The sequence below is a fragment of the Stegodyphus dumicola genome, chromosome 7 (assembly GCF_044657685.1).
Source record: "Stegodyphus dumicola isolate Sdum_Otavi_A_Nest chromosome 7, ASM4465768v1".
Classification (NCBI taxonomy): Eukaryota; Metazoa; Arthropoda; class Arachnida; order Araneae; family Eresidae; genus Stegodyphus; species Stegodyphus dumicola.
In genome coordinates, this window is record NC_140774.1 from 22,268,397 (window position 1) to 22,291,526 (window position 23,130).

Sequence of the window (23,130 nt, forward strand, 5' to 3'; positions counted from 1 at the left end):
TATCTCTTATCAAATAGTTTCACTCAAGAGAAAAATATATTAAAAATGCATCAAAAAATTAACTGTAAGCTGAATTTTGCTTGGCTCCGAAAATAAAGTGCATTCGTTGGGTTTGCTGAGATTATGTACTCGTTCTGCGCGGAAGCCCGTAAATTACTGCTCAAAGATGCATTTTGAACTCTCTTTTCCTAACTAATATATACTCGAGGTTTAAGGTATGACTTCACACTTGCTTTAGTTTGCAACAGCGAAAAACTATATACGTATAATGCCCCGTAGAAACCCATAAAATTTTTTTACGGGGAATTGGCCTACAGGTACCCGTACAGCTCTGTGGGTACCCGTAGGCCAAATCCCCGTAAAAACCCACAGACAGAAACCCGTACAACTGTACGGGTACCCGTAGGCCAAATCCCCGTAAAAACCCATAGAAAGAAACCCGTATGGTTGTACGGGGACCCATAGGCCAAATTCCCGTAAAAACCCATAAAAAGAAACCCGTACGATTGTACGGGTACCCATAGGACGTATACCCGTAAAAACCCATAGAAAGAAACCTCCACGGCTGTATAGGTACCTGTAGGCAAAATACCCATAAAAAACCTGTAAACGGAAACCCGTACGACTGTACGGTTACGAGTAGGCCAAATCTCTGTAGAACTGTAGGCACTATAAACAAAATCCCAGTAAAACCCATAGCCAAAAATCAAAACTTTATATGCAAATCCATTGGCCAAATTTCCATTAAAAAATTGATATTCCGTAGGGTAATGCTTTGTAAAAACCAGTAAACAAAAGCATGTACACCTATACAGGCACCCATATGCCAAATCCTGTAAAAACCACTACACAAAAATCCACAGACCAATAAAGGTACCTCTTGGAAAAATCGCTGCACAAAACCCATAAACAGAACCAATAGCATTATACCATAGTGGAGTATCCATACATAGAATCGTGCATAGAACGGGTATCCATATACAGAATCCCTATAAAGAACAATACACAAAAATAGAACTGTAAATCAAATTTCCATAAAAACATAAACCAGCAGAAGTACATAATTAGCACTGATGAAATGTAGAGAACTAAATTGTGGAGAAAGCATGTAAAGTAATTTAAAATAAAACTCAATGCGAATAAATAAAAATTTTAAAATATTTAGAAGCCTACGAGCCCGTCCTTCTTAATGCACGTCAATATCTATAAACGGTGTCCGCCGATAACATCGCGGCAAAAACATCGCGGACGAAACGTCGCGGAGAAAACAAGGCAAGGCGAAAACGTCGTGCTACAAAACATCGTGGGAGAAAACATCGCAAAGAGAAAACATCGCAGTTTTAAAACATCGTGGTACAAAACATCGTCGTCGAAAATAAAGCGGTTCAAAAACTTCGCAGTTTAAAAACATCGCCGTCGAAAATATCGTGGTAAAAAATAAAGTATCTACAAATCATCGCATGACGATAACATCGCAGACATGCTTTTTTCAGGCTTTAATACTCGTAACTGTAAATGGATATTCCTATAATGATTGAGCGCAAGATGTAAAGAAGGATAATTTTTACTTTCATATTTTTTATTAAATATTAAATTTTTGCTGAGAAAATAAGAAGGAAACTTAAGCATAGAAAATTAATGCAACTTATAGCACTTAATAGAATTTTAAACCGACATAGTTAACTAACAAAGACCATTAATAAATCATTTTTTATAAAGTTTTTACTGGTAATTTTTCATAAAAAGTATAATCTATTAAGTTGCATTTAATTTTCTATGCTTAAGTTTCCTTCTTATTTTTTTCAGCAAAAATTTATTAGTTAATAAAAAAATGTGAAAGTAAAAATTATCCTTCCTTACATCACTTGCGCTCACAAATCATTATGGGAATATCCATTTACAGTTATTAAAGCCTGAAAAAAGCATGTCTGCGATGTTATCGTCATGCGATGATTTGTAGATACTTTGTTTTTTACCGCGATATTTTCGACGGCGATGTTTTTAAACTGCGAAGTTTTTGAAGCGCTTTATTTTCGACGACGATGTTTTGTACCACGATGTTTTAGAACTGCGATGTTTTAGAACTGCGATGTTTTCGCTTTGCGATGTTTTCTCCCACGATGTTTTGTAGCACGACGTTTTCGCCTTGCGTTGTTTTCTCCGCGACGTTTTCGTCCGCGATATTTTTGCCGCGATGTTTTCGGCTGTAACCCTATAAACATATTACAAAATATTTGTATAAATTCTCTTTACAAAATTTTAAACTACCTTTATATAATTCTGAAAATAAAATGAATAGAAAGATAATAACCAAAGTCATGATTCACAACCATCGAATGATAAATGTAAATATACATATGTAAGAAAAATAAGGAATATGCAAAAGATTAAATTAGCAGCGTAAAATTAATTTTCCTTCTCTATTCTAAAAACAGTAATCTTTCTGCACTGCATCATTTGGAGATTAATTCATGTCATATGACTCTTACATAATTTGATGTTGTAAAAGAAACTAAAACTCAAACAGCCAATAGTAATTTTACAGCAGTATTAACTATCAAAGACGAGTAAAAATGCATCGAGAACCAAAATTAACTCGGTCTGAATTAAGATTTCACCCTTAACATAACACATTTGCTTTTTACGCTTTGTATTAGCTGGATTGCAGTCTGTCTGCTCCTTGTTTCTTACTACAGTCAAAAGTCGTTAATTCGGACACCCATAATCCGGACCTCAAAGCTAAAAATTTTCTGCGCATGCGCCGCGTTAACACATGCGCATAGGCGTTTACGTGTGCGCGTAAGACCTTTACGCGCACACGCATATGCGTGTGTGCAAGTGCAGAATACGTTTTCGCGTGCACGTTTAACGTATAACGGACGGTATAAACTAAAATTATACAATTATCTATTTCAGTTAATGTTGATGCTTGCGTTATTCCTTAATCTTCGAATTGGATGCAGCTTATTATTTTTTGCAGACTGTAAGAGCAATTTATAAAAGTAAACTTGAACTTTCGATTATGTCAATTTCCGATTCTGGAGCTCCCAAAGGATCTACAAAACGAAAGTATGTCTCGATGTCCGTCAAACAAAAAGTGGAATTGCTGCAAAAAATGGATAAAGACATGAAGAAGGTGACAGAGAGGTTAGTGAAAATGAAAAAATTTCGATTGACAAGTTAGTCGGTATTCTCGGCACAGCAATTACGGGACTTGAACAGCGGAGCTTTTTAACTGAACAAGAAGTTATGTCTGTTTATAGAATTAAAGAGAAAGTATTATCACATAAAACGAAACAACTTACATTGAAAGAAATGTTTAATAAAGTAAACAAATAAATATTAAGCTTCTTTTTTTGTAAATTTTGATACCCTTTAGATCATAATTGTTCTTTATTTCCTAAAATACGGTTTCATATTTTTAATTTTACAATTTGTGCATGCCGTCTTACGAGATTTAAACTGATGATCTATAATCCGGAATCGCCGAAGTCCCGACGAGTCCGGATTAACGACTTTTGACTGTACACATTTATCAAAAATGTTAATTTTTGGAATAGGCATAAATAATGTGCCAACTTGTTTGTGGCTGTAACATATTTGCTGAAAGAAAAGTTGAATTAAATCTACCTCGACTGCCAAATTTCTTATTCATTGTGGATTGGAGTTTCAACATCTCTAAGCCATCAAAATTCTTGCTGTTCATTATGGATTCAGCTGCTTGTATTCGACTACAGAATCTATTACATATATATATAATATCATTTCATTTGATGGTTGCGAATCATTACTTTGACTGTATATATATTATTGATTTCATTATAAATATATACATATAGTACTGTACCTCACTGCATATATTTGTATTTCAGTTCTTTAATTGGGAAATTAAACAATTGTATTTAATCGCATCAGCTTGTTTAACAATTTGATACCTAATGAGAAATGTATTGCCAAAGGATGGTACTTTCTAGCATCTGCTTAAATTTTAAGTTACCTACAATGCACTAAACCAAAATTTAAAAAAAAAAAAAAAAAAAAAAAAAACTAGAAGAAACCCAAATTTTCAGGAAGAGAAACATTATTAACAAGCAAGCAAAAAGAGTACGGGACTTGCAAATTAGAAACTTAACATAGAGTTCAAATTTAGCATACTTGCTATCCCCTTAAAGCTCGCTTACCAATGATAGTAACACCCTGCAGCTTATTATGACATGCATACACATAGATGTTTTGCGTGGAAGAAAGGATGAATCCAAGAATATAATGTAGTGAAGAAATAATAATATACAAACACTGTGTCGACCCCTTATTACAATACTTTGAATGTTACCTATATCTCTCAAAAGATAAATGAAACATGAAGATAACATATAATAAACTTAATAGTACCCAAAATACAATAAATTATATTGTAACAAAATGAATTTTAAAAAATGTACAAGTTTCAACAAATACCAATTCTCAATGCGCAGTTGGGGAATTAAGAAAATATCTCATAGCGTATAATGTTTTATTCCGTATCTCACTTTTAGTGCTATATAATCTTTCATAGATTTTATATAAATAAAATCTATAACATAATGGGTATTTATAGTATGTGTAGTTCTTGATGTAAAAAAGATCAACTTTTGTACTGTAAAAATTCTATCTATGTGAATAAGTATGAATATACTCATATACACGTAATTATACTAAATAACTAATTTAATGAAACTAAATTCCTATAGAAAAATGGGGAGAGTGTAGAATCGCCCACTGCTTGGCGTGTTTTTAAGAATTGCACATACTCGGTATCCATGTACACATCGACCTATTTTCACTTAAAAAAAATCTCAGAATTGCACAAAAATGCCATTGTGCACTCCTTTAACTTTATTCATGTACACATCAACCTATTTTCACTTAAAAAGTCAAAAGAAAATTGACAAAAATCCAATTCCTTTTACTTTTGTACAAAGTGCCAAATAAATAAGGGGACGATTCTGCACTTTACCCGAAAAAATATATAAAAATACCATTTACCTATATATATTAATAATTTATTATTACACATGGTTTTTTATATATCATCTCAAAGGAACATAAATTTAATTAAAGCGATGCATTATTGGAATAAATTTGAGTCAGTGTTTTACGTGCAAGTTATTTAGATTTCTATTGTAGAAAGAATACTTGAAATAATGCATAGAAATATTATTTTGAACCATAAAAATTCTCAATAGTAAAATTTAAAGTACTGAAAAGGTAGCTATTGTTTTTGACAGTAGATTATATAATATAAAAATGCCTCATGCCGAGCATTTTCTGAAATTACAATGCTAAATGAAATTGATATAGTGCAGTATTTAGCAATAATAACTTTTTGTAAACAAATGTGGCTATATTCACTTAATTGTAATGACAGTAATTTTAACTGCATTTGTATAAGGCTGTACAGAAGATTTATTTATATGGGTTTTCATCTGCAGAGAACAACCGGATTCCCTGTGGAAGTGCTTCCGAAAATAATGTTTAAATATTACTCTAACTATATTTGAAAGCAATGCTATAACAGTGCCCTTATAAGACTCATGATCCGAAGAGCTTTGGTTTTAAATGTCTCGTAAAAACTTTCAATTACTTCTGCAAAATTCATACCCACGTAAAAATAACTACACTGAAGTCAATTGATTATACAGCAAAACGTTCCTAAAACAATCAACTCCACAATTCGAGATAATGCCAGTTTCCTGTAGCCTAACAAAACTATGAATGATTTTTAAGTCCTGTTATTAAATTATTGTCCTGACAAATGTGCCATTATCAGAGGTGGTCATTTAAGAAAATAACCACTATATGAGGTTTCAACTTAATGTAATTTTTTTTTCAAATAAAGAATTCACTTTTTATACTCCCAAGACTAGTACATTTAATATTAAATAAATCTTATTCACAAATCTATTTCTATTTCAAAAGCAATTTATGAAAAACACATTTGAAATTTTCTTCATCAAACTAATAATAATGAAAATTAAAGTATGCATAAAATGATTATATGTGTTTTAACAAAATAGCACAAAATATTTAATGTAAAAATGTGGTTCTAGTATCATACTTGTACAGAAAAATAGACCAAAAAGGAAAAACAATGTAAGCTACTATGATCATCTAAATTTTCACATAATTTTAGTAGTGGAATAAAGATTCCTTAAGCTTGTATGTCTTGCCTACCCCATTCAATAAGTAATAAACACATTAAATACTTCAATGTTTATTTCATTAATAAAACTTAATTTTTTGCTCGCGAAATATAATTAGTACATTTTTTAAAACATAAAAAAACATTCTTTTTGCTCGGCCACATCACATTAGTCGAAAAATTCAAAACTGAATCATGCAAGATCATTTTTAAGTAAGGCATGCTCAAATTTATTAGTACATAATATTCAAATGATAAAGCATCTACATGAACAAGCTTTAAAAAAGTATTTCTAAACTGTAATCAAAAAAATAAATTTTCCAAAATACAGTTTCAGTAGAATGCAAAAACTACATTTCTGCATCTGCACACTGAAAACAATTATCAAGCCTGAAATTATTACTTTTCAGTCTTTAAGCACATTGTTTTTCAGGATAAAAGTAAAGATGGAAAATCAATTTCACGCTCAGAAACTCCATTTCACAACTAGTCAGTTATCAGCAACGTTCTCTCAAACATTAGACACGATTACACGTGCATGGCTTTAGTGGTATATTCATAGCCAGTGCTGGTATTTTATTATTTATTACTAATTTATAAACAGTAAAATTTGTAATACAGTAAATCCTAGTAAATAATATACTGCATTACTACAACTACGAAGAAAATAACACCACCATCACACAACAATAACTAGAGCGGCGCCATATTGCTTGTTTGGGAAACTTCTGAGAGTGGGGGAGGGAGGGGGAATTTTTTTTTTTTTTCACATCAGCGTTAACAGGGAGAAAAGTTTTGCGATTGTGAATGAACTTGTTCGCGTTAAAGAGATGTTGGTTGATATCGGTGTTTATTTGTAATATCAGAAATGTAAGTGCTTATGTGTGTGTATTCAAAGAACCAAATCGTAGCAAAAACCACCTCCCTAAGACGACCGCCTCTGAAAGAAACCAGTATTTCTGAAAACATAAGTATACTTTGGTATTAAATATTCCCTCTGTAAAGCGACCATTCACAAAGAAAATTCTGCAAGTGTGTCTGGTCGCCTTAGAGAGATTCATTCCGTAGATGCAATCTCCCTAAGACGACCACCTCTAAAAGATAAACGTATATCTGAGAACGTGAGTATCTATTGGTATTGAGCATCACCTCTCTAAGGCGACCACTTACAAAGATGAATTTTTATTTGCGGCTGGTCGCCTTGGAGAGACCTCGTTGTGTGTGGTGTATATGATTACTGTTATTGTTTCCGAAAAAAAAATTTAAATCAAATAAATAAGCATATTTAGTAAAAACCCTCTCTAAAACGACCACCTGCGTTTCCAGGTTACTGTGGTGGTCTTAAAGAGATCATATTTTCATTCTGTTAATTTTTATTGTTTACAAGAAGTATATTAACGCCAGATAAAAAAATAGCACAAACCCATATAAACCAACAAAAGATTTATTATTATATTGATACCAGTAAGAAAACCAGTAAAAGTCAATATAAACCTATACAAACCAGTACAAAGTTCTGCCATTGAATGTTGGTTGTATGGGTGTCAATTGATATCAGTAAGAAAAACCCACAGAGATCAATAGAAACCAGTAAAAGTCAATAGAGACCATCAAAAATTCTATAGGTACCAGTAGAAAGTTTTATTGGTTTCTATGGGTCATTTTGAAACCAGTAAAAAAAACCCACAGAGACCAACAGAAACCAGTAAAAGTCAATAGAAACCAATAAAATCTTATGGGTACCCATAAAAAGTTTTACTGGTTTCTATGGGGCATTTTTAGTAGGGTAGTTATTCGCCCTAGAACAAAAAATAAGAGTTCCAAATAATTTTTGCTCTATTTATCTGGGGGTCTGAAGACTTCGTCTTCTATTGTGTATAGATTATTTTAGCTAATACGTTATTAAAGTTAAGTTAATGAAAAAGAGCTGTCGCAACTAGCTGGAAAGCCGTTTATTCCTGAGATGTTCATCAATACGATGATCTGCATTTCGTGAGTGAAATTGCACTTTTAGCTCATAGGACTAGTAAAAGCCGGATAGTTGAAGTTGTGTTAGTAAGTCCTTAGCAGTAATCTGTTCTATTGTGCGTATTTAAGTGTCTGAATTTCTGAGAGCCCGCAAGTAATGTTGCCTAAGTTTTTTTTTTTTTTGTTTTTTTTTTTTTTTTAAATTTTTATTGTATTATAAGACGTAACTTTTCATAAACATTTTCACTTCTTATCTGTGTTCCTGGATTTAGTGTAAGTGAAAATTCGTCTCGAGCACTGAAAGGTTAAACAGGTGAAATTCAATGCATAAATAAGGTATTTATCAATTGTATACTGTAAAATTTTCTATACCTTCTATTTTATCATGATATCTGGCATTGCTTTATATTCATCAAATTACTTAAAATACAAGAAATCGTTTCTAAATTTAGATAATTTTTATTTATGCATAAATAAACCAATAGAATTTCATCTTAACTGAAATTAAAGTCAATATATATATGCAATATGATGAGAAATCATGCGCTGATTAAATGTTTTGTAGATGTATATTTTTTAATGTTTGCCTACCATATACACATTTTCATTTACTATCAGTTGTAAAATTATGGAACTGATCATTTTCTATAATTCGCATCATTTAAAAAGATATAATTGAATTGCTTTTTAATTTGAACTACCGAGCCATCCATTGGCAATTTTTTTGAAAACTTTAGTGATTCATAGTCTTATCTGAATTTTTAAAAATTAACAACTGCTTTTAACGTCATTTAACATGAATAAAAAAAATACTAGCTAAAGGCTCGTTTTATTTGAGTTCTATCATTTATTTTTAGTGTGATGTCCATTCAGTCACATGGGGTTCTGAGCCTAAACCATTAGTGAAATTGCTACAAGTAAGTTTGATGAATGAATAATCCTTTAACTTATAAAAATTACAAACACTTATTTTTGTGTTTTGGAAAAGAATATTGTTTTTTCATCAGAGTGTACAGCTACTGAAATGACAGTAAAACGCAATTTTTTAAATGATTATTCTGTCAAGGGCAGGAGACAAAACACAATTATTTCATTTTAAAACGAAATTCTTGAACGCCGCAGAACTATCATAAGGGATATTATTAGATCACAAGCACTTATCTGGCAATGATCGACTTACATATGTTTCGCCCTAACTGCCGAATAAAATCATTTCAATTGTAAGCGGATTTTTACGGCTAATGCCATTGTTTTTTTTTTTTTTTTTTTTTTTCCCGTAAATTTTGCACACATTATGAACTAAGCTTCGGACAACAAGTCACTGTACCAAATTATAAATTCTTTAAATTTAGTCTAACCTCTAGCCTGAAATACGAATTTTAGTTGTGACTTTTACTAAAGTATCGGAATACTAAGTGAATACAACAATAATAAGAACAACTCAAATTTGTGTCTTCAGCTTGAAGTAAAAAATTTAAATTAATGATCGTAAATGGACTTCGTTTCTCGTGGGAATAACAAACGAAACAGAATTTATATTATTTATAGTTTCAAGTTAAATTCTGGTTAATTCCATGAATTGCTGCTTAGCAATAGCAAAGAAGAAATTCATCAATAGATAGAAAATGTCGTTCGAGTCAAAAATAGACAGAAGCATTCTTTGTGGGCGTGGAAGTTACCAATATTCCCCCTTTTAACTCATAATCTTAATCTATAAGAAATTCCTTTCCTTTACATATTCTGGAGGAGTAGACGAAACAGTAGAAGTTAAGACACAAGTTAGAACATTATAATTAAAAAAAACTCATTATTATTATTATTATTATTATTTCCTTTACGTTTTGTTCAGTTTTTGCCTGCACAGAAATATACGCATGTGATTAACGCTTATTTTTTCTCTATTTCAATAAATTATCAAATAAAGTTATTTGCTAAACTAGCAATGATAAAATATTTCAGAGCATGGCTGGAAGTGTATGCCGTGATGTAGCAAAGAAGCAAACAGAAGATACAAATGAAGCATTTTCGAAGTTATCTGTTCCCTTAGGATTCTTTTCCAGGTACTTATGAATATCTAATAAATAAACATTAAGCTGCTGTACATTGCGAAACTATAAAAAAGCTAGAGGTATCAATATTCTGTTTTAAAAATATTAATACAATAAGTCTTAACCGGCAGTAACAAGACGTTGCCGTTTCCGGATAAGACATTTTTCAGGGATAATATTTCTAGAATTTACGAATTCATGTTTTGTGATGCTATCTATAAATATTGTACCGCGAAAGTCCCTTGATGGGTTTTCTGATCTATCGGCCGCAGTTAAATTAATAATACTCATACATATTAAAATTAAAATAAACTCATACAATTTCATATTTCGGGGGGGGGGGGAATTAACAACATTGAAATATTACCGTGTGTATTATGACATGAAATTTATGAATTTCTTAGTGTGATGACATATAACTTCAAATGTCTGCTTGCTTACAAGAATACCGCCGAGTTTTAAAAATTCGCGGTGTGTATACATTTGAATTTCATAATGCATGTACTATCAGAGAGGAACATTTCTTAGCTAATCTTATGAAATTCTGCAATTTTTCGCCCCTTTCTTACACGTACTCTTTTGATAATGTGTCTATCATATGAAAAATACTAATTAATGATAATCGTTGCACCTACCAAGTGATACAGAAGAAATTTAATATTAGATCCGCCGTCATACATAAATTATTTATGGAAAACTGCATACGCAAAAACTAGTTTGCCGTTGGGTTTCCCATAATTTAACTGAGCATCAAAATGAGGAGCGTGTCAGAATCAGTAAAGGAACCATTAAATTACTTAAAAATGGTGGCCAAGACATTATATCCTCGTTTCGGATTGGATTATTCAATTATGGCAAAGCACACGAGGGCTATCTGCCTAAAGGGAGGGATGCCTTTGTGGAGGACTTTCTAAGGAAAACTGGCTCGTATACACGTTAAACATGGGGAAATCCGCGGAAACGCACATGCAGCCAGCCCGTTCGCGGGATTCGAACCTCGGACCGAACTACCAGTGTTCAGCGACTTTACCCCTCGGCCGCTGGTGGGCCTATATCCTCGTTTCAACACGTCGAAAAAGTAAAATATGGGTCTTTGAAGATCATCCCGCGCTCACAATAGTAAAAAGAAAACACGCTATGAATATAATAATGTATGCCGTTTTCTTCAGAAATAACAGACTGGTTAAAGCCATCAAGCTGAAAGGACAAAGACAGTCACAGCTGACTGGTACACCACTATTAGAGGAAACATGTACCACTATGGACAATGCATTTCTCATTCAGGAAGACTGACAACTGAATTTCTTGAACATAAACACATCAAATAATACAACATCAACCCTGTTCATCCCATCTAGCTAAGTGTGACATTAGGCTTATTTTTTAATCTAAAAGAAAGAACTTGCGTAAACGTTTTCAATCCGAAGATGAGATTGATGAGCCTATAAATGCATTTTTTATTTCGTAAGTGTTACGTTAAAAATATGTGTATCTCAAAAATTTCAGAGTGACCCTCGTATTAGTGAAAAATGCCAAAAAAAGTGATAGATTACAGAACTTCAACTCCCATCTGAGAAGACCGTAATAATAATAATAATAATGTGGCGACCTGTTTACTACAACTCAACGCTGCCAGTCTGGTAACTCATAACAACAAAACACAAAATAATGATTATTCTATTGTTAATATAGTAGATACCTAAAAAAAAAGTGATATTATTAACGATCTGTTTTTGTTATCATAGTTGCTTGTCCAACTACGCTTTATTTATTATTGTTCAAAATTGCTTATTATACAAGTTAAATTATTATTATTATTATATTAAAAGCAGCGTGTAATTATTTTTCTCAAAATTGCATCACTATAATAATAATAATAATAATAACTGACAGATCTTGATAATCAATGTTATATGTGAAACTCGAATGCTTCAACAAAAGCCATTGGTACAGATTGTCGAATGGCTTTGGGAAGAGAGGCCAATTCCTGTACCATCTTTATAAGCATATACAACTGGATTTTTTAGGTGAACTGCAGTATATTATAAGTCAATAATCACTACACGGCAAGGCTTAATTTCTAAAATTAGAAGTGCCGCAGTTCTACGCAAGACCGTCAGGAAAGAAGACAAAAGTAAAATAAATAAATAAAACTGAAATTAAAATCATTAATAACTTAAAAATTAAATAGTTAATAATTACCAGATTAATTCATAAATATTAATACTAATAATTAATATTTGTATTGCTATTTAATTAATGATTAGTGTTCAGTTATTTAATAATTAATTATTAGTCATTAAAATAATTTAAATAGTTAAAAATTAAAGTAATTAAATTATTAAAATTAAAATTAATGTACAGAGATAAATTAAAATTTAATAAGCTCTTTTTAATGTAATTGTATTGCTAAATATAAAAGTTTCGAGATCGGATTGTAGAGACATTACAATTTTTTTTTTGGGGGGGGGAAGCAGTCAAGATGAAAAATAGCAAATCAAACCACGGACCTCTGGAATACCGGCCCAGCGTGCAGAACCACTACACCACGAAGGCACGCTAGGAAGGCGGGGGAAATACCTTATAAGATTTCTACTGAAACTGTTGTTCAGTTACGTAGAAAAAATACAGGACCCTGCCCATTTAGGGCTCCGGTGCGCTTCGTCTAGAATTACGATTTATTCCAAAAACTGAGAAGTACGGGAGCGAGGCTTCGGCGCAATTTAAGCTCTGCTACACGGAAACAGACTAAAATATTGTAAACTTCTTTATCAGTGGAAACTAAGCAATGAAAAATCTTGATACTAGTGTATAAAAGAATGACCTTGATTCCCTCGAAATGTCAGCGCTGGTACTAATTTTCTGGGTAATCCTGAATCTGTTTCCTGATGTTAGATGATGATGATGATTAGAGCAACCATCCTTTTTAGTCCAAAGGGGTTTTGTCCCTGAAGGATTATTGTTTTCGTTTTGCGATTTTGCGTTGGTTCATTATAAATATCCGTTTCACTTTTCAAACTGTTGCCACCAAATGTTAGAGTCTTACATTATATTTTAAGAAATTAAATAATGGAAAATCTGCATAAATGTATGTATATTTCTCGCGTTGTTATAAAACAACGGTACATAGTAGAGCCATCGAATTTTGCATGACGTAATCCTACTGCGAATATGGGCATGTGAAAGCCCAAATTGGAAATTTGAAATTTGTTTTATTATCGATTTCATATTTTGTAAAATTTCAACGAATTTTTGATTAACAAACTCGAGGATTTCAAAGCGAGCATTGGCAATGTTGTACAGAAAAAACATTTTTATCTCCAGCGCGCTTGACGCTGTATCGGAAATTCTAAAGATATGGTCAATTTAAAACTATTTTGCGATATTGCTCTTGAACTGAATTATATGGTTTAAGTGCAAAGAACGTGATACTTAATAAGTAAGAGTAAGAGACAAAATGTTAAATAAACGCCCCCTTTGGACTTAATTTAAAATCTGAAACCTTTCAGATTTTTTTGGGGGTGGGGGTTATAAAATTATGAGGGTACACTTTTAGCTTTTAGAAACTATTTATTTACAATCTTAGAATGTATAATCACAGAGAACTGCAATACCAGCATAGTTCTATTTTTTAAATCTGTATCCAAAGTGTTGCCAATTACAAGTTACTAAAATTAAATGTTACCATTTACAAATTACTAAATATTACAGGGGTTATCTGACCAATTTATTTATTATATTTAGTCTTGTGAGATATCCTTAGCTTATTGGTTTAGGGCGTACATGATATTTATTAGGTTTATCACGTATTTTGAATTATTTGGATTTTAACTGCTCTTAATTGGTTTTCGCTTTAGCTGGCTGTGGTTTGTTCTGAAATGATAATTGTCTTATTACTTCCACAAAAAAGTATGTCTGGTAAGGTGTTTATCATGATTTTATTTTTCATGATCAAGTTGACGATTAGTGTATGAATATAGTCTAGTTTATACAAATCTTTATCATGATTTTATTTTTCATGATCAAGTTGACGATTAGTGTATGAATATAGTCTAGTTTATACAAAAGGTATGCACCTTGTCGAGCGTGTTAAAAAACAGCGAAATAATAAGCAGCTCTGGTATGGTTGTTAAAACTGATGAGAAAAAATTTCGTAAAAGAAGATATGATAGGGGCAGAAGGGTGAATAGAAATTGGGTGTTTGGTGGTATTGAAAAAGAGAATGACTTCCCCCCCCCTTTTTTTTTTTAAGATTGTGGAAAAAAGAATGAAAGAGATTTTGTTGAAAATTATTTCTTAAAAATCTTACCTGGATCATCTCCGACTGCTGAAAAACCTATGATTGCCTTGGTAATCAAGGCTTCAAGTATTTCTCAGTTAATCATTTTCTGACATATTTTAAAAAATTAAAAAAAAAAAAAAAAAAAACCACCCACAAAAACTGGTGCCTATACCAACACCGTGAATTTCGTAAGCGGAATGTTCAGCAATCGTCGGATGAAATTCTTGATTGCTCCTTTGTGGAACTCATATAGCATAAATGGTACTAGGATGAGGAGGAGGATCCGTTCCGAGACTACATGATTTGTGCTAAAGACAGTTACATTTACAGCAGTCATCCGGCGTTCGTGATGAGACATTGCCAACTATATACGACGTGAGTTCGTTTGTTATTTTTGTAACATATGCTCATGGCGTTGTTTTGAGTAACAGGCATTTTGAAAACATTGCTTTGTAACGTCATTTATGGCGTAAAAAAATTATAACCTATTATAATTTTTTACAAAAAATAATTTGTGGAGTGATGAATTAAGGTGAACGAATTAGAGATCCAATGGAGAGGTGTGGAGGTATAACGATCGCTACGGCAGTGCTTTTTATCCAGTTATATTGCTTCCCTTGGAGAAACTGGTACAGAAGAAATTCTTGTGATTTTCCTTGTCTTGTTCTAGTTCCATCAAATTTTATGTCAAATTTTATGCAGGGAATTCTAAATTCTGACGGTTATGAAACAATACTGAGCAATTACATTATGCTCGTTCTGTGAAAAGAATCCGAAATCAGTCCTTTCTCTTTCAGCATGTTGTGCCCATCCATAAAGCAAACATTGTAATTGAGTGGCTTTTGGGGCGAAACTGATATTGACAGATTGAACAGAGTGTATAATCTATACTTAAGGCAGCATAGAGCACATATTCCAAAAGTAATTAACATTTAAAAGTAAGCTGGAGCGCTATCTGGAACCAGATCAAATCGCTTTTGTCATGATGAAGGTTTAAGTACTTGATGATATTTATAGAAACTCAGAAGAAAACCTTCGAAGAGCAAACGATGTGATAGTGACGAATGAAGAACCTACATAGTACTAATAGCATTTGAGCTTGTATTAAACATTGACCTATGGGTGCCTGATCATTACTGGCAATACAATGTACTACGATACTTAATAATTATAGTATGAAACTGTGCCAGAAATCAGAGGCAGTTACAAAGGCTACATTGAACTGTCATCGAAGAAGAAACAGAAATACAGATGTGACTATATTATTTCCATTGCCCCATCATCAGATGCTATGATCATTTTTCTCATTCAAAATATAATAATTATTATTCTTTAATTGCATGCTCTGACGGACATTTCTAATACAATTCACATGGTATTCTTAAAAAAAAAAAAAAAAAACTGTTCAGTTTTATGAAAATGAAAATGTTTGTAAATGAATCCTTAAAATCTATAATCTACATATTTACGTGGTTCGACAAAAATGCACATCTTAGGGCAGTTCGATGGCTTATTGTTGTATGTGCGAAAAGATGCCTCAGAGACACTACATATTTGTGAGCAGCCATACCGTCTCGGCATTGAAAACCGACTTAATGCTCTGGCAATCGTATCTGCTAACCAACACATTGATTAGGACGGACTGCCTTATTAACTCAAATCAGATGTGTTTATTCGATTATTATTTATCTTTGTTAAAAAGCATTTCACTTGAATTAACTGATTTCTTCGTGCATATATATATATAAATTGATACCGAAAAAACTGTTTTTTACTTTTAGGTTGTTATTGAAATTCTTGTTGCCCATGAGTCGACGAGGCGTGCAGAATCGGGAAATGACCAAGGTAATCGTTTATTTATTATTTTCTTCTGGCCTTAAAGTATTAAAATTTATTATAAATCGAAAGTTAAAAATTCGTTGCGAATTTTGTGTTTCTCCTCAGATCATTAAAACAGTGAAAAACAGACATGCAGAATTCTGTTTTTAAAGCACTTTAGTAAGAAGAATAGTTGTGCGTTGTACAAATTGATATTTAAGTTTCTTCCTGCGGACAATCATAATTGCAAGCATTTTGTAATTTTTAGCATTTCGTAATTCAGAAATTCCTGTAAATTAAGAAGGTATTTTATGCAGATCTTATAATAATTTCAAAAATTATTTTCATGTCAGTGTTAAAAATCATTAAATCGCAATGCATTATATGTTCTTGAAACTCCAAAATAGATTTGAGATCATTAGCGAGGCCTATTTTTAAAGAACATGTAAAATTTTTCTGCGAATTCTTGCCATTATTTGCCAAAAAAAGCCAAAATTATTTATTTTGGAGACGAAAAATTATGTGCGTAATCAGTTTTAAGCTTTGAAAATTTTAGCAAAAGCACTCATAAAAACAAAATATGGAATTCCAATCAGATCGTTTAAATTTTAAAAAGTACAGGAAAACAAGTAATTGCGCATGAACCAGAAATCATTTAAAATTTTTAAAAAAGTCTTTAAAATTTCAAAATAAAGAAATAAAAAATATTGCGGAAATAGAGGATAAAATAAAGAGCGAATAAGACTAAAATGGGTTGGGAATCGGAAACTCTTCCAGCCCTGAAAGATCTTTTGAATGATGGCATGACGTTACCTGTGTTAAAATTATATATATAACTGAAACAAAACAAGATTTAATTTTCAATTAGAGAATATCATATTAACAAAATGAAAGGAAATAATTTTATGTTTTAATAATTAATTGAACAATTTTAATCTAGATAACCGAATGCAAGCTACTGTCTTTCTTTTCTTATTTTTGCAGATTATATTTTTCATGAAATGCTTTCAATACAAGTTCAGAAAAGAGATTAATTAAATAATGGCTTTCAGCAGTTAATTTCATTACCATTGTTAATTAAACATTGCTTAATTTAAAGTTATATAAATTGCTTTACGTAGAATTAATTTTCTACTCATTTTCTCTGTCTGTATGCTTAAGTTTCCTTCTTGCTTTTTTTGCAAAAAAATTATTAATTGATCAAAAAAACATGAAATATAGTAGTAAAAATTTCTTCATTTCTTCTTGCGCTCGCAAATCATAATGCGAATACACATTACAACTTTTAAAACTAAAAAACATATCTGTGTCATATTATCATGCTGTGATTAAGTACTTTATTTTTTTATGGAGATAATTTTTATGACAATGTTTTAAAACTACCGCTTTATATTCAAAGGCGATGTTTTATACCACGATATTTTAGAATTACAGTGTTTTTCTCTTGCTTTCTTTTATTCCACGATGTTTTGGAAGCAGTCACCTCCTTGCATTGTTTTCTCCGTGACGTTTTTGCCCTCAATGTTTTCGCGGCATATTATTGATCACTTCATTTTCGAGTTCGATCAGAGACTTGGTGCGTGAAGGTGCGTATGGCCCTCGGCTCACTTTTTGCTCGCACTCGCTCAGTCTCGTTATGAACAGACAACCGCCTGATAAAGCTGCACTCTCCTCTTGGTACAATGCTGAATCTGATCCTGATTTTAACATGGAAACTGACTATGAAATTAACGTCGATTGCCAGACCTTAGAAGCGTTCAGAGTACTGTTTTCGGCAACACGTTAAATGTTGGTGAAGAAAAATCCGCAATGGTTTCGACCACGTAAAAGCTGCAAAAGTTAGCCATGCTGAAACTCCTGTCCTGGAAATCTCCCTGCAAAATAAATTCGACAAACTTCCAGTAGATGAGAAAGAGCCAGTGTTACTTAATCATCGAAGTGTACTTTGCCCTAAAAAACAGATGAAAAAACGACCTGTCTATTTTGCGGTGAAGGACACGTCAGTAGTAACAGAGGATGTCAACATTATCAAAATAATTTTGATAAGAAAACGGAAAAACCGAAGCTACTGATTTTATAAAAGATGAGAAAACTGTAGACTTTTTTAACGACATAATGAACTCTATCGTAAATATTAGAAATGCTCAAAGTACTGATGAAAAATTTATCGAAGGTGTGTGGAAGCTGTTCAGATTCTCACCAATTTTGTTGAAGACATGCCCTAACTCATCTTCAATTCCTGGTAATTTCTGCCATTCTTTTTCCTGAATTGGTGCCTGATTTCTATTTTCTTTTCACTTTTCCACTGAGCTTAGCTCACGTCTTACTCTCCTGCACTACTTTAGGATTTATGCCACTGCCAATGATTCTTTATATCTCCTTCCTCCTAGCTATGTTTTTTCTCAGCTAACATTCTCTTCTCATTACGAAAACTCTCGTCTCTTCAGCTTTTACTCACAGCCATGTTGGCTTTCCTTTAATTCCAGTTTATCTTTCTTTTCTGTTTTCCCCAACTCTGTACACTCTTCTGATGTGGAGGTGCGTGGTGTTACCACAGAAACTCCGTAATCTTTCCTTATTGACATTGGGTATGTTTTCGCCTGTAACTTCGATAGAATTTTATTCAAAGTTCACTCCAGTCTAAGGTTGCATTTTTGCTTATTCTACATTTTAGTTATCGTGTTTCGCTTCTAATTAACCTTCTGTATTTAAACTACCAGCTGCCGAGTATTCATTTCGCTGATACAAGGTAGTTCGATCTAGTTTCGATTGCAAGCAAACAGCTAGCTGCATGGGGGTTTCCGTGAGTTTCTCCGTGTGCAGCATGAATGCAAGCCAGCTTTCCTCAAAAAATCCTCCACGAATGCCTCCTTATCCTTAAGCAGATTACCCTAGTGTGCTTTGCTACAATTCAATAAACAAAATCAAATCTATCTATTATGTTTGCTGGACTAGTGATATTATAGTATTGGACCCAAGTATCAACGAAATCCCAGATTGATTATTTCATGCTAATTTTAAATCCAGCTTCTTTATTTGTGATTAAATTTCATGCAATTGTTTTCCACAAATGTTTTACAAACTTAATTCATAAGTTTTATTTCTCGTGCATATTGAAGTATATTTCTTTCTTTATAGTCCATTTTGGTGAAAATAGTTGATGAATGGAGGAAAGCATTCAGGCATCTCGCCAAACTGATGGTTTCCGAAGGCCGTATTCCTGATGAAAATATTCTGTATTTCATGACTCTCCAAGAAATCAAAGACATACTGGGCACCAGGTCACCTAAAATAATAGCTAGGTACAATTTTTACTTTTCTAATATTCTTTTGCTGTGTCGTAAATTTTAATTGTGATAATTTAATTTAATTGCTATTTAACTGCATTGTTTGTGACTAGGGTAGTGGATATTTATTTTAGGCAGTTAAAATCTTAAGTTGCATTCATTTTTATGGTGGTTAGACTTTCTCACGAAGAAACAGGGAGCGGTTTTTTTTTTTTTTTTTTTTTTTTTTTTTTTTTTTGAACACCTGGACGGAAGCGAGGATCGAATTACTTGGTCAGTGTTCACCAAACGGATTCTTTGGCAGATAGTGAATAGCATTCGCGATGAGAAAGAGCTGTTAAAGTATTCCTTGCTACAGAAGATATTGCTTACTTTTAGTGTGAATAAATAATTACGTCTCTGCTTCACTTTTGCCTTGTTGCAAGTGATGGTTAAATGAGTTTTTCAAACGATGTGGCGTTAAGTGAAATTCTTTAGAGCGGCAATTTAAAAAGGCAGCAGTGACCTTATCTCTCTATTGTTGTCCGAAGTTAAAAGGGGTCGAGTTTCTCTTTGTCACGTGTTGGGGTGACTCACTTATTGCCAGGTGTCCAAATTGTCTTTGCAGCAGCATCTCTTTTTCTATTCGTTGGGGAAACTTAAGGTAATAAAAACAGAAAAAGAGGAAATTCTTCTGGTTGTCATTAATTTTATGTTTAGTTTTCAGCTTGTAAAACTTTGTAGGGGGGAAAACCCGAGTTTTCTCCGAGAGTTATACAAGAGTTTAAAATCAATTTCCAGTTTCGTCTGAAATTATCTAGAAGTGAGTAAATAGATAGATCAAATTTTACAAACAAAGAGTTAATTTATCAGGCGTCTGAAAACAATTCGGATCACTAAGTAATTTGACTAGAGTTGGCATTATTGTTTTGACAATATCTAGGCTAATGTCAGGAACGATAGCAAGACCCATCGACGTTGTGTCCAGGATATGGACGTGAAGACAGCCGCCAGATATCTCTGTGGGTCAAAAATTTTTTGTTATTTTATTTTCCGCTTGGGAGTTTCGGAGTTAAGGAAATAGTTTGAATTCTTCGGTAAAACTGTAGGTACGTAATGTTAAATGTGATTAATTTGTTAAATTTAGAAATGTGTTAAATTTAGATTCTCTCTTACAGGGAATGCAGAATGGTATTGCTACATTTATATCTTCAATAATAGTTCAAAAGTACCATTTATAATGTCTGTAAATTAGAGATTGATTTACCTGAGGCATTTTTAATTATTTTTAAGAATTAAATTCACAGCGCTGCTTTTTATTACTTATTGTTATTAATATATTGGATGCTTACTAGTGAATTATTTGGTTATTTGAATATGCCGAGGAACTATTTAAACTCACTGAATTTTTTTATTTCCGGGGAAAATGATAGATTGATATGTATAAATATTTCTTCTCTAGTGATTGTATGGTTGAATTCATGGAAATTGTTATTATCTCTGGAGAAAGTTATGAAATTGATTGAGTGTCTACTTAACGTATTTTTTTAAAAGGAGATAGCTTTCTTATTACAAGCACCAGCGAAGGTTTACTCCTCTTTATTTTCAGGTTATTTTAATGAGTGGGAATTTTAATTTTGTTTGAGTTAACTGACATTAAGGGATATAAGTTTATTGATTTAAATTGGTTTTAGATCAATCAGGCAGTTTCTCCGACACAGTATAAGAATTTAGAGTTTTCAGTTTGATACCTTATTTCTCTATTTTATCAAACACCAGTAGAGAGAAAGTTAAGTTAAAGAAGTCAATTAGTTTGAAAACATAAATAAGATAATATTACACTACACCTTTCTTACAGAACTTTTTTTTTTTTTTCCGTTAATGATTTTATTTTGGGTAAAATCACAGATGAGAGGAGATGGAGGGATGAGAGGTATTCTTATTATTTAATGACGAACAAACGGTTATTCTTTATCATGTATTGCATTAATGAAAATTATCATTAAAAACATATTGCACAACATATGTCGCGGCTTTTAGAACTTCCAGTATTAGGAACTATAGGTGTGTGAATTGTGAAAACTGATTAGAAAGTATATTAAATTATAAGAAAGTGAAAGCAACAAGTAGGGAACAAGCCTATGCCAAATGTATAATAGCTTTTCCATTTATTCAAAAAAGTTGACATATTTTCCGAATATTATTCGCCAAAAGACACATGTATGACGCATTCATCTTCTAAACTACTGGTTTTCAGATTTTGTGTACTCAGGGTACCTATATAACTATTTTCCGGACTCTGTGAAACAATATACATACATATATGTATATAGTATATGTGTGTTAGATAAAAAATATAAAATCAAACTTCTAAATTTAATTCACTATAATCTCTCTTATTTTTATTTCATTTGGAAACTTCATCTCTCTGCATTATTACTGCGACAATTTTTCTCTTCTCGTTTAAGCTCTCATCATGTTGAGATGCTTTGCTACAATCATGTATGTGCTGCTATGATAGCTTCTATATACCGGTATAGTATCAAAATCGGGAATGTTCTGGAAGTGGGCACGATTGGAGTGCCAAGTGAATTGCGGCCACCAAAATGTGAATTTGAATAAATATGGAATGTAATTCGGCTCGACTGTTTTTTCTTCAAAATGGATGGACGCTTTAAGTATCAAGTATCTACGCCATCAGTATTGCTACGCATTTACATCTCAGTGTTCTTACTTCAATGCTTCCAAAATTATTGTGCTATCATTGCATTCTTCGGCCAGTTCTATTTATGAAAAAATATACACGGGTTTGTTATTCTGTGTTCACAGTGAATCATGGGATAAGTCCTGTTTCACCGAAACTTTTAATGCAAGTTTTTGCCGCATTCATAATCAAATCATTTATCTCGTGTCATCGAACCGCAGTTTCATTGCATATACATATATAATAAGCTCAATTTTTATGTATCCGGAAAAAACAACGAATGGTCCGGATATTTGTAATCTAAGGTATCTGAATTAATCCTTATAATTGGAGAATCTAGGTATATAGAATTCGAACATTTGTTGGAGTTCCGATTATTAGAGTACATCTAATTAAAGTTAGGATCACTACAGTCTGGATAATTGAAGTATCGGGTATCTAGAGTCCGAGTAATTGTAAATATGTTATTTTATTAATACACATTAATGTTTTTTTTTTATTCTAGAGCTGCTCAAAGGCAAAGACGACACCCAATTCTGGACAAGTACATTTTTCCAGAAATTATGAAAGGCATTCCAAAGCCTGTAAGTTCCATTTCAACATATTCTTACCCTGATCGCGAAAAACTTTTCTCTACGAACAACAGAAATTAAATTAAACTTACCCATAGAGAATGCACAAAGTTATATTTATTTGTTAGTATTTAATTATGCAGAATTCTTAATAATTTCTTTTATGGTTTTCTTCCTACAATAATTTTGAATTTCTAAATACTTTGGATAGCACAATAAAGTCATTATTTATCAGCTATCTTGGTTCTCACTCTCTTGGAGATAATATTTGGCGACATAAAACGTCTCTAG

The 23,130-nt window shown here is 32.3% G+C and overlaps 1 protein-coding gene across 1 annotated transcript in view; it reads left to right on the plus strand.

The window, feature by feature from the left end:
- LOC118204274 (uncharacterized) overlaps positions 1-23,130 on the plus strand; it is a 280,535-nt gene that overhangs the window by 228,225 nt on the left and 29,180 nt on the right. Inside the window, exons 28-32 of the mRNA XM_085821358.1 lie at positions 9,007-9,066; positions 10,109-10,209; positions 16,261-16,324; positions 19,436-19,599; positions 22,773-22,851. Of these exons, the coding sequence (XP_085677484.1) occupies positions 9,007-9,066; positions 10,109-10,209; positions 16,261-16,324; positions 19,436-19,599; positions 22,773-22,851 (468 nt within the window). The remainder of the gene's footprint in view (positions 1-9,006; positions 9,067-10,108; positions 10,210-16,260; positions 16,325-19,435; positions 19,600-22,772; positions 22,852-23,130) is intronic.